This window comes from Xiphophorus maculatus, chromosome 2, assembly GCF_002775205.1.
Source record: "Xiphophorus maculatus strain JP 163 A chromosome 2, X_maculatus-5.0-male, whole genome shotgun sequence".
In the NCBI taxonomy this organism is placed as follows: domain Eukaryota; kingdom Metazoa; phylum Chordata; class Actinopteri; order Cyprinodontiformes; family Poeciliidae; genus Xiphophorus; species Xiphophorus maculatus.
In genome coordinates this window covers 18,496,317-18,507,105 of record NC_036444.1, presented here as the reverse complement: position 1 = coordinate 18,507,105, position 10,789 = coordinate 18,496,317, and the positions used below count along the sequence as shown (strand labels likewise).

Below are 10,789 nucleotides of genomic sequence, written 5' to 3'. Positions count from 1 at the left end.
TAAGGATGTACAGGGCTGTTCAGGACTGCCACCATGTGGGAAGAACATGCTATAACATGTGGAAATATTCGTGTAGTAACTTTCCAAAAAGCATTATGTGATGGCGCAGTATTTTTATCTAGTGCACTGCCTTTAAGAAGTATTCACCTTCTTGTCTGTCTTACCATTTTTATTGCTTTTACAAATTATGGACAAAAACCCTCCAAAACTTTTAATGTGAAAGTGAAAACTGGTTTTCAGAAAATAGTGATGGTAAATAAAAATATTGAATACAAAATAGTGATTGCACAATTATTATTTAAGGTAACTGACCTAATTCAACAGATGTAAAGCTGCTTACAACAGACGAGCTAGTAGTTCAACAATGAGTGGACTGGAGACAGCTAAGTATTTCTGGCTGCCATTAAAGCATAAAGACAAAATAACGCTCAAAGAAATTCAGAGAAATGGTTTTTGAAAAGTCAGAGGATAAAAACAAAAAATATCTTAGGCACTAAGCATCCCTTGAAATTCTGTTAAATCTGTCACCGAGAAATGGAAAAAAAATATGACACGTGTAAATCTGCCTGGATCAAACTGTCCTAACAAATTGAGTAACTGTGAAAGAAGGAGTTCAGTGAAAGGAGTCTAGTGAACGAGGCCACCCGGACACCTGACCACGCTAAGAGTTACAGGCTTCAGCAGCCAAGCTGGGAGAAACATACAACACATTGCACAAGCAGGAATCCCCACTGTGAATCATGGTGGTAGTAGCATTGTGGTGGTAGCATCATGCTGGAGTGCCCCAGTCAAAGTCCAAACTTCAATCTCATAGAGAATCTGTGGCAGGACTTGAAAAGGGCTGTGCAAATCCACAATAGTCAGTACTTTTTATAGGCACTGTATAGCTTTCAGAATTTCAAAAGATTCCTGTAACATGTGCGTTCGGGGGTGAAGGGTTTAAATATTGAATATGTTAACAATGTTGTCAGGAAGCCTTCCACGGATTCACAACATCCACAGATAAACAGCTCCATGAGGCTTGACTTGCCTGCTTGGGAGCTGCTACAAAGTGCCTCTGCTCTCTTTTAACCTGAAAGCATGTCTAATGGTTTCCCTCATTGTTTGAGCTGAAATAACATCCCCACAACACAAACAGAAGCACAACATCATTCACTATTGATCATTGGTGGATAAAATGCTGTCAGACTTTGCTCAGTTTTCATTATTCATGTATCTTAATGTCTCTTTGTGTTGAACAGTTGAGTTCATCTGGCAGTTTAAGTAAAGAGTCGCTACATCCAAGACTTTTAAAGGTTTGTTAGGTTTGCAGGTCAGGAGAGGTTTTATCAAGATACATTAATCTGTCAAAACAATATGACCACTTGCTTATTACTGAGTAGATGCTCACTTTGCTGCAAACTGAACTGTCACCATTTAGAGTAGGGAACAAGAAAGTCTGTCAGAAGTTTAAATCATCTTAACCCAGATGATTTAAACTTCTGGGTTAAAGCAGCAAAATACTGCTGTATTTGGTCTTTCCCAGTACAGAACAAACATGCAGCTTTGAGAATGTCAATAACAAGAATTGACTGTACACATGTGAAGTTGCTAGTCTAAATTATACATATACAGTAGTCTCATGTATACACCATCCTCACTATTGTGCTAAGTAGTAGGGTGCAAACCAATCATATGTTTAGTGTGTGAGATTTGTTTTTGTTTTTTTGTGGTGTCAATAAGGTTCTGTTACAGGTCCGGCTGGATATTTTACTACTCTTCATGTCAGAATTGCTAGACTTTATGAAAATGGGTTTGTCCCCTATAATAATAATAATAATAATAATAATAATAATAATAGACCAAGATCTTTTTCTTTTTTTTACTAATTTTGACTGTATTACTGAACTTGTGGGAATCTACATTCTTGTCTCCATCTAGTGGACAAAAACTAAAATTACATAATTTCTTTGAAACTTAAGACTAGTACAGGTGCTCAAGTCTAGTCCTCTAGTCATGAATTAGAGACATGAAAGAGTATTTATGTGCTTTCTGTATCATGAAAAAAATATGAGAATATTGTCATGAAGAACATATTTCTTGTCATCAGAGAATAATGTTGCCTGTTTGTTTTGTACAGTTGTATTGTTACATTTGATAAATAAAAAGTAGAAAACTGTGTTCAAAACTGAAATGCCCTCTAAACGCAATTCTTGTGTTACAAGGCAAAGTTTTGTCCATATTAATTTCAGTACTTGTTCACTTTTACCAGAATGGATTCTCCTTGGTCAGACAATTATATCTAATCTATTAATCAGTAAGTCACAAATAGGTTCAAACTTGTACAATGAACCAATAGTGTGTCAACTGTTAAAAGTTTAATAATAAATATTTCAGTAACATCCACTTTTATACACGGGTGTATGTGTATGTTTTGACAATTGCTAAACTCAAATAAGATGAAAGACCAATTATCATTCTGGGAATTAAAAAGTGAATTACTGATTTAAGAAATAAAAGCCCCTTTTTTTAATACAATTCTACATTTGTATTTATGAATAGGAACATATTGCACTCATTTTTTTTCTGTTTTTAATAATAAACCTTATTGAACTTGGATAATGCTGAAAGTAATTTTAGATTTTTAAAATGTTCAATAATTAAAAAACTCTTCACATTTACACTTTTATTGTAAAGGCGGTTTCTTACAAAACACTTAAGTGACACAGAAATGAACAAAAAAAGAGCAAAAGCAACAAAATAATCAGAATTTAAAGAAAGTGGCTACAGAAATCTAACTTTGGTGATGACGTTTTTATTTAAACAGAAAACTAACCTGCTGACAAATACAAAAAAGGTACAAAAACAAAAAAGAAAGTAAGCAACATAAAAACTATATACGACAAAATCTTCTAGCAAAAGCTCAGATAATGACTGGCTGCATGGTGACCTGTCCCATATGTTTGAAAAGTGTAACAACTTCCACATCAAAGCAGCAGATCAGCTCAGTGCGACTCTCCTAATTTTTCCTTTCAGAACTAACTAAAGCAGATGCAGCCTTTAAACGATCTGTTCTGTGGCAATAAGTACACCTGGAGAAGCATACTAGCAAAAACAAAAAATTGCACATGCTAAATCAAAGTTCTGTGATGTTATCGCAGCTTTTAATGCTACATCAGCTGAAACAACAGATAAACAGCAGTACAGTATATAAAGAACTAATCTGAACAGTATAAAACATTTCCACATAAAGTATTTGTTTATTAGAGAAAGCAGTTTAGTGATTACCTAGCAGTGTCTTGTATAAGTGTGGTTAGATAGATTTACAGTACATTTTGAAGCCCTAAAAGATTTCCTGTTTAAACATCTGTGTCCTGCAAGAAGCCCCCGATATTTTTATTTTAAAAAAAATCATCATAGCCTTATGCTGTTGGAGATGAAAAGTAAAACTTGTTAATGATAAATTATAAAAAAAATACATGATTGTAAGGAAGAGTAACAATCCTCCTTTCACAACTAAATTACTGTTATACTTTTTAAAGCTCACTGAAACCAGGGGAATCCCATTTGAAATGAAACGTTTGATAGCTTGGGAATCAGTTTCATCTACTGTCCTTCTCCATTGTAAGTTGGATGGAAAAGTTTGAATCACACTCAGTCTTAGAGTAGTATACGCAAAACTTCTACCAGCAGCTATTTTGTTTTTCCGTTGCAAATAAGCAACAGAAAAACTGGCTGCTTTCAGATGATTAGTTTATGTTGAGAAAAAAAAAAAAAAAGCAGAGCAAGTTGATGCTGCACATTTCACACATAAAATCACAGCAACAGTGTTACATATGCTGTGTATTATTTAGTATTAAATAATGACTACAAAAATCTTTTTTGTTGGCCAATAACTTATCTTTCATTGATTTAAATTACAAATCTGTGTTTTTGTTTGAATCTCAAAAGAAAATTTCTAAGAAAGGTTTTCTGCATAATTTGAATTTAAATGTTTGCACATTGGTATTACTGAGATTTATAAGTGACGTCTTTGTTTAATATGTGATAAACTGTGGCAGCCTGTTAGTATTTTGGACAAGAAAACAGGTGGAAATCATTCATCAAAATCTCAAATTTCTGGAGTTACATTTTAAACTTCAGCTACAAGCATGGTAAAAACAAAAGTATTTCCGTCTTTCAGTTCTAGGACAAAACATAACAGAACTGGTCTGGCCTTTAACAGCTTCTACAATTATGTAAATATAACTTCAAGTGTACAAACACCCAATTCATTCTAGATTATCAATCACTGCACAAATGTGAAGCCAAAAAGGAAATGTTTGATAAAATAAACATCCAATTTACTTGATAAATGAATCATCAGAGTGATCACTTACTATAAATTCAGGAGTATTGGCAGCTTGCTCATCTGGGATAAGCAATTGTTGATGCCTGCCAAAATAGGCAGTTAAAATGCCATTTTTAAATTAGTTGAGGCCATCATTCTAGAGTTGGAACAACTTTTTACAGTTGGAAAACATTTAAGAGAGATAATCTACCGATGGGTGGACATCCCAGAGACAATGCCCCAACAACACACTGTGCACTGCTTTGAGAAGTGACAGAAACTTCAAGATCATCTCAGTTACAAGATAAATTTAGTTAAAGAGTAATTAGAAAAATTCTCAACAAGTATAGATTTTGGTTTGAGCTTCTGAGCAAATCCTCCTTTACCTAAAATTAAAATGGCATCATGCTATAGGATTGTGAACTTGACTCTGAATGAACCGCAGAACTTGTGGAATAATGTCCTTTGGCCATATCTCTGGTCATCAACAGAAGAGAGATACCAAACACAGCAGCCAAACATTATGGCTTTAACAGGAAACAAATTGATTTGTCTGAATGTCCCAGTCCAAGTCTAGATATTAACACGGTTCAGATGCTTCGGTTGGACTTTAAAAGAGATGTTTCAGAACAAAATGTCTACAAACCTCAGTTTTATACAATGCTGAAAGACGAGAGGCACACAAATCCTTCACAATGAAGTGATAAAGTCAGACAAATGACTATTGAGAGTCACAGCAGCTAAACGTGCTTCTACAACGTATTGGAATTATGTGAGTACCTAGTTTTTCAAATGAAGCTTCCTCCATTTGGCTTTATCTTTGTTGAATAGAAAGCACAGACCAACATTGTGTTTTTACACTCAAAGTTAGACTTCAAAAGCTTCAAAATCTTGTAAAGACCAAATCATCTTTGTTATACTTTACTAAACACATTTGAAAAAGAATGTCTTTTCTTTTTACCATGATTGCATAATTTAAAACCAATACTGCAGATGGTGGGAGGGTGGTGAGTTGGTAATGCAGAGGTTAACAAAGCTGTTAGTTCTTTGAAAGCATTTTTGCAGGACACAGATGTTAGTGTCTACTTTCTTTGTGTTCTAAAGTGAAAACCCTTCCTGTTTACTAATTTCTACAACAGCTTCACTAAACATCAAACCTTCTCTTTCTGTACTCTGTTTTCCATCTTCTGAGTTTATCACTTGCTTCCTCTTTCGCCCGTTTCTCCTTTTTTAAAGTTTGAAACTAACCCATTATCATCGCCCTCTCTTCCCTTCTGCCAATACAGAACAAGTTTCTTATTAAATTTTGACATTTCTGATGTTTGTAACACTCCTTTCCTCCCTGCTCAGAAGTAGCAGGAGTCACTGTTACAGGCACGGATCTCCCTCCGGTCCTTGCAATTTAACTTTCCCCTTCTTTTTGCCGTCCTGTAGCGCTCCTGTAAGCCTCCTCCACAGGGTTTAGTGCAGTCAGTCCAGCTGGTCCACGGCTGCATACGACAACCCGCTGCACCTGAACAAACGAGAAGCAGCAGGAGAGGCAGAAACAAAGAAAGAAACCGTCATTCAGAAGTAATCAGCAACGCACATGGAGGACTCTCTGTTGTACAACACAGTGCATGCATGTCACAAAAAAGAAAGACTTATGTCTACATAGTTATGAATTAATCTGATTTTAAATAGAGATGCAATTAAATTATCCAAATACTTCTGTTTCTCTTAGTCAGTTGTTGAAGTGTGGACTATATATATCTAATTGGGTGTCTTGGCTCAGTGTTGACATTTTAACAGGGCAAAATCAGCAAAAACTAAGCTTCTTGTTCAATTTAATGCTTCACATTTTTGCAAATTTGCAGCTTTGTTCAAACTTGAGGTTTGTTAATTACATCCTGTGAATTGTTTTGTTAGAGTGTATGGAAAATAGTTTTTTTTTTAGTTCATGTGTTGTATAAACACTGTATATCAGCTTTCATCCAGTTTCTTTCATGGTGCATCTATTTACCCGGTCCCTTGGCCTTACTTCCACCTCCCCCTTTTGTGCGGCACTTCCTGATCTTGCATTTCTTCCGCTGGATGGTCTCAGGACAAGAGCTGCCCCCAAACTGCGGCTCCAATTTGATCATTCGAGTGCGAATTGTGTGTCCTTTACCGCAGGACTTGTTGCACTCTGACCACTCCGACCACTCTGAGACCATGCAGTCCACCGCTGGATGATAAGATGATAGGAGCAATGGGAGGTAAAAACAGAAAGAGAAAGAAAAATCAAAAGAAAAAGAAGATGAATAAATAAGCTTTTTTTACAACCCAAACAATTTTTATCATTTTTTGGGGATTTTCACAATGCACAATGGTCTCTGTTAACCTTCTTAAAACCTCTTAAGTACACCTGAATCTATAATACACTTACTTAAACCTACTCTTACTTAAACCATGAGAAAACCATAGATTTTTTGTTGGTCTATCACACAAAATCCTAAAAAAGATGACTGAAGTCTGTGTCTGCTATGTTCCAAAATGAGAACAAGTTCAAGCTTATGATAACTTTATCAAGGCACTGAGCATGTGACACATTTTGGCTGGGTACAAACTGTGCAGAGCTCCTGGGAGACTGACTCCTTAAACAGTGATGAATATTTAGGAGGATCTTAAGCAGAATACCTTCTACCATTTATGAGATTCAGTTTGATACCACAAACCCAATAGATCATTTTATTTTATGAAACTTGCACATTCACAGCTAACTTTTTAAACAGCCTTTCTGCAAAGTGAGGGTTGTGAAGTTTTATCATCACATTGGACAGATCAGCACACAGCAGAATAACTGCTCCCACTGATGCTGCACCTTCCTGTCCAGAAACAATAGAACATAAAAACAAGCGTTTCATGCTACACTGTGCGTTTTTAAGACAAGAGAAATGACCAGGAGACACTTATGATAGATGGCGTTTGTTCTGTTGTAATGTGCAAATGAATCCCAGTTACATAACGCATACCAATATTATCAAAAAAACAATATGCAATAACACATGTATTGCATATGTTGCTGTTTTAACCATCAAACCCATATCTGTATAAACTCATTTGTCCTTTGAGATCAAAGGTGGGCAACATTTTTTCCACTGGTTTGTTTTGTTTCAATTTAAAGAAATAAAGGGTCACAAACTGAAGTCAAACATGGAGTAATCTTTGTAAAACAGCTAAAACATTTCTTTATGGTAGTGCATGTTGCAGAGGTAGAGTATGCAGTCTGAGAATGGTTGTGTGCAGTTAGAAAATGATGATTGGCGTAAACTAAGCTGCAAAAAAGGTTGAGAACCATTTTCAGATGTGATGGCCCCGTCATTGATTGTAACCCTCCAGTCCACCCAAAAAAGACAAAGCCTCTTGATAGTGATCTTTCTTCTCACAAAACTTTCCTGGCATTTCAAACACAGCATTGAATCATGTTGTTTAGATGCTGGCTAATGGTTGAAAAATGCAACATTGAGAATACATTATTTTTAGGGTACTTCTTAGGAGTACATATGTTGTGGCAGCATTGTCAGTTAAGAATATTAAAAAAGTGAATCTCCTAAATGAAAATATTATAAATATGATCAATTCTCAGAAACTCACAAGTAGAAAAATTATTGAGTGTTCTGAAAATGTGACTCATTTTGTTAAGCAAGAAATTAGAGGGGGGAAAAAGCTAAATTTGTGCCATTTTTCTTTATCTTTACAATAAGGACAAAGTTCAGATTGATCCATGAGCTCCTTCTCCAAAGATATGCATTTTACCTGACTATATACAATGAAACCACAGTGAAGAATGACAAAACCAGTGAGGTTCATGACTGGTGAGGCACCGACTCATCTGGAGTCGCATATATAAATCCCAAACAGAAACTTATTGTTCACTTTTGACCTTAATCTAATCATTTAGTTGACTTAATTATATTTTAATGAACTCCAGACAGATGAGAATAAGGCTGTCTTAATGGAGATGATCACCACAGAAGAGAGTTGGTGCTATTTTGACTATATTTTTGGTCTTTTCAATCATGAAGAGAGAAACATGCAGGAACCCTTTGGCACCCTCTGTGTCTCTGGGACTCGACACTGCCCTCTATCAGTACAGCAGAGTACTTTTTGCCTCAATCTGTGCATTTTCACTGCGCATTTATGACCAATCAGAAAGACTAAATATCGCACACACTTTCATTAAATATTAGATATACTGTGAAACTTTATGTGTACCACATGTGGAAACAAACATGTACATACATTGGCGATATAAAGAGCGACAGAAATGGCAGGATCTTTCAGTGTGTCTTCAGAGAGGAGGCACAGTTTCTCATTGCTTCACCTTGCCTTTCTCCCATGTATTTGAAAGGCAATGCATAAACTCAGCAATTCTGACCATGAAATGTTGAAATCCTAGAGAAAGCAAATTTATAAACTAGTCAACTGGACAAATTGATTTTCTCTTATCACTGCTAATTTACTTGTCATGATGAGGCCGCCTCACATATCTCTGCTCACTGCACGTCACTGTCCTGAACTGAAGGGAAGAGTTTAAAATTCAAGAACTCACGGCATTCAGGCAACATGCATTTCTCGGTTTGCTCCAGCTCCTCGGTGCACTCAGCAGGATCCGACTTCAGCATCCTCTGACGGTTTCGAACTCCCCGGCCGCACGTCACACTGCACTCACTCCAATCCGACCAGGGGGACAGCATGCAGGGGATAGTGTCTGTACACACACAAACACACACCCGCATGCACACCCCCCCACACACACACAGTTACAATCTGAAAAGTGTAGATCAATTTCCCTAAAGAGAACTTAAGTAACTGAATAACATTGTAAAGGAATAATATGTAATAATATATCTAAATCATGACTTTTATGTTGGTTCCTGATTCACACAAATGCAAAACAACATGAAGAAACAAGCATGAATTCCAAGTAGTCGGTTTCTTCTTTACACATGTTAAACGCAAATCAACCCACATAGCAACAGTGACAGGACAAAAACATCGTGAGTAGGTTCTGAGGAAGTGGGTTATTTAAAGTAAGTCTGGATTTGTAAGAAAGTAAACTTTACATGTTTAGAACCTTTAATAGGACAAAGACTACAAAATACAAAATAAGCAAGCTCAAGATAAAACAAGGAAAAATAAAAACAGCATATATATAATAACATGCAGCATAAAACTAGTTAAAAGCCTGTCTGAATATATATATATATATATATATATATATACAGTATATTAAACCAACAGAACCCAGACAGCGCAAAACTATAGCATTGTACAATCTGAAGGTGACAGGACAAAAGCATTTATGCCCTCTGGTCTTAAATTTTGCTTAAGGAACTATTAACAATCTTTGGCTAGAACTAATAAAAGTAAGAATAACTGTAAGCTCACGGCATTCTGGCATCATGCACTTCTCCACTTCGGCCACCTCGGTTTTACACATGGATCCATCTATAGGGGGCATCTTCACCATGCGCTCACGTCTTCTCATGCCAACACCGCAGGTGATGCTGCAGGGGTCCCACTCTCCCCACTCTGTCACCACACAGCTGCTGGGAGCTGTGGGGAGCAAAAAGAAGACAAAAAAAAAAGCTAAACTAGAACTTCCAAATTAAACACTTTTGCTTAATCTTAATAAAATGAAATGAAATGCTCATTCTTTTAGTTTACTTTTTTAATTCTGCAGAAATTATGGGATATAACAATAAGGTTTCCAAAATGCCTAAATCTAAATGGGACTTTGGGTAACTCATAGCAATGACATTCACAAAGGATGTTTTTTTTCTTTCTGGCAGCCTGGTCAGATGTGAAGTTGTGTGATTAAAGCTACTTAGAAAGTGATGCTGGTTGAATAACCTCTGAAATATGAACTATTTCTGCCACAGACAACAGTCTGTTAAAAACCTGGCCTGAGTTTTTAGCGATTGGTTTAATATTATGTGCATATTTCAGATCAGAGCTGCAGAAAATGTAAAAAATAAAACCATAGTATCACACTGTGCACACCGATGGAATACTTTAGTAAATGAATGAATGAATGAATATACTTTATTAATCCCAGAGGGAAATTCACAATACATGTGTTTTTAATTTCTTCGCATTTGAGATAAAAGTAAGTAACATGATTCAAGCTTTAGGGCCATAAAATGTAAATCGTAAGGTAAAAAAAAGATTTCAATATTAGACAAGCATCAAGACAGGGAGAATTGTTGGGACAAAAGTAACTGTAAGGAAATTCTTCAAGCTGTTCTTATTGCCACTGATTACTTATGCAAGACCATGTTCCTCAGAGAAACCCATTATGATTGAAAAGGAGCATAAGGCTTAATAACAGGGTGTGAATAGCAGAGGGAAGTGTAGAGAGCCAGAAGTCCCTCTGCAGGCGACCTGAATCATATTCAAGCAGCCACTAGGGATTAATGAGACCTGACCAAACGTGTCTGTTTTTGGTTGATCAAA

General features: G+C 36.1%; 1 protein-coding gene across 1 annotated transcript in view; it reads right to left on the bottom strand.

Annotated features, from left to right (window-relative positions):
* Positions 1–2,648: 2,648 nt before the first annotated feature.
* LOC102237504 (spondin-1-like) overlaps positions 2,649–10,789 on the bottom strand; it is a 93,029-nt gene continuing 84,888 nt past the window's right edge. Inside the window, exons 13-16 of the mRNA XM_014473671.2 lie at positions 9,722–9,889; positions 8,883–9,041; positions 6,312–6,515; positions 2,649–5,822 (exon numbers count right to left, since the gene is read on the bottom strand). Of these exons, the coding sequence (XP_014329157.1) occupies positions 5,656–5,822; positions 6,312–6,515; positions 8,883–9,041; positions 9,722–9,889 (698 nt within the window). The 3' untranslated portion in view covers positions 2,649–5,655. The remainder of the gene's footprint in view (positions 5,823–6,311; positions 6,516–8,882; positions 9,042–9,721; positions 9,890–10,789) is intronic.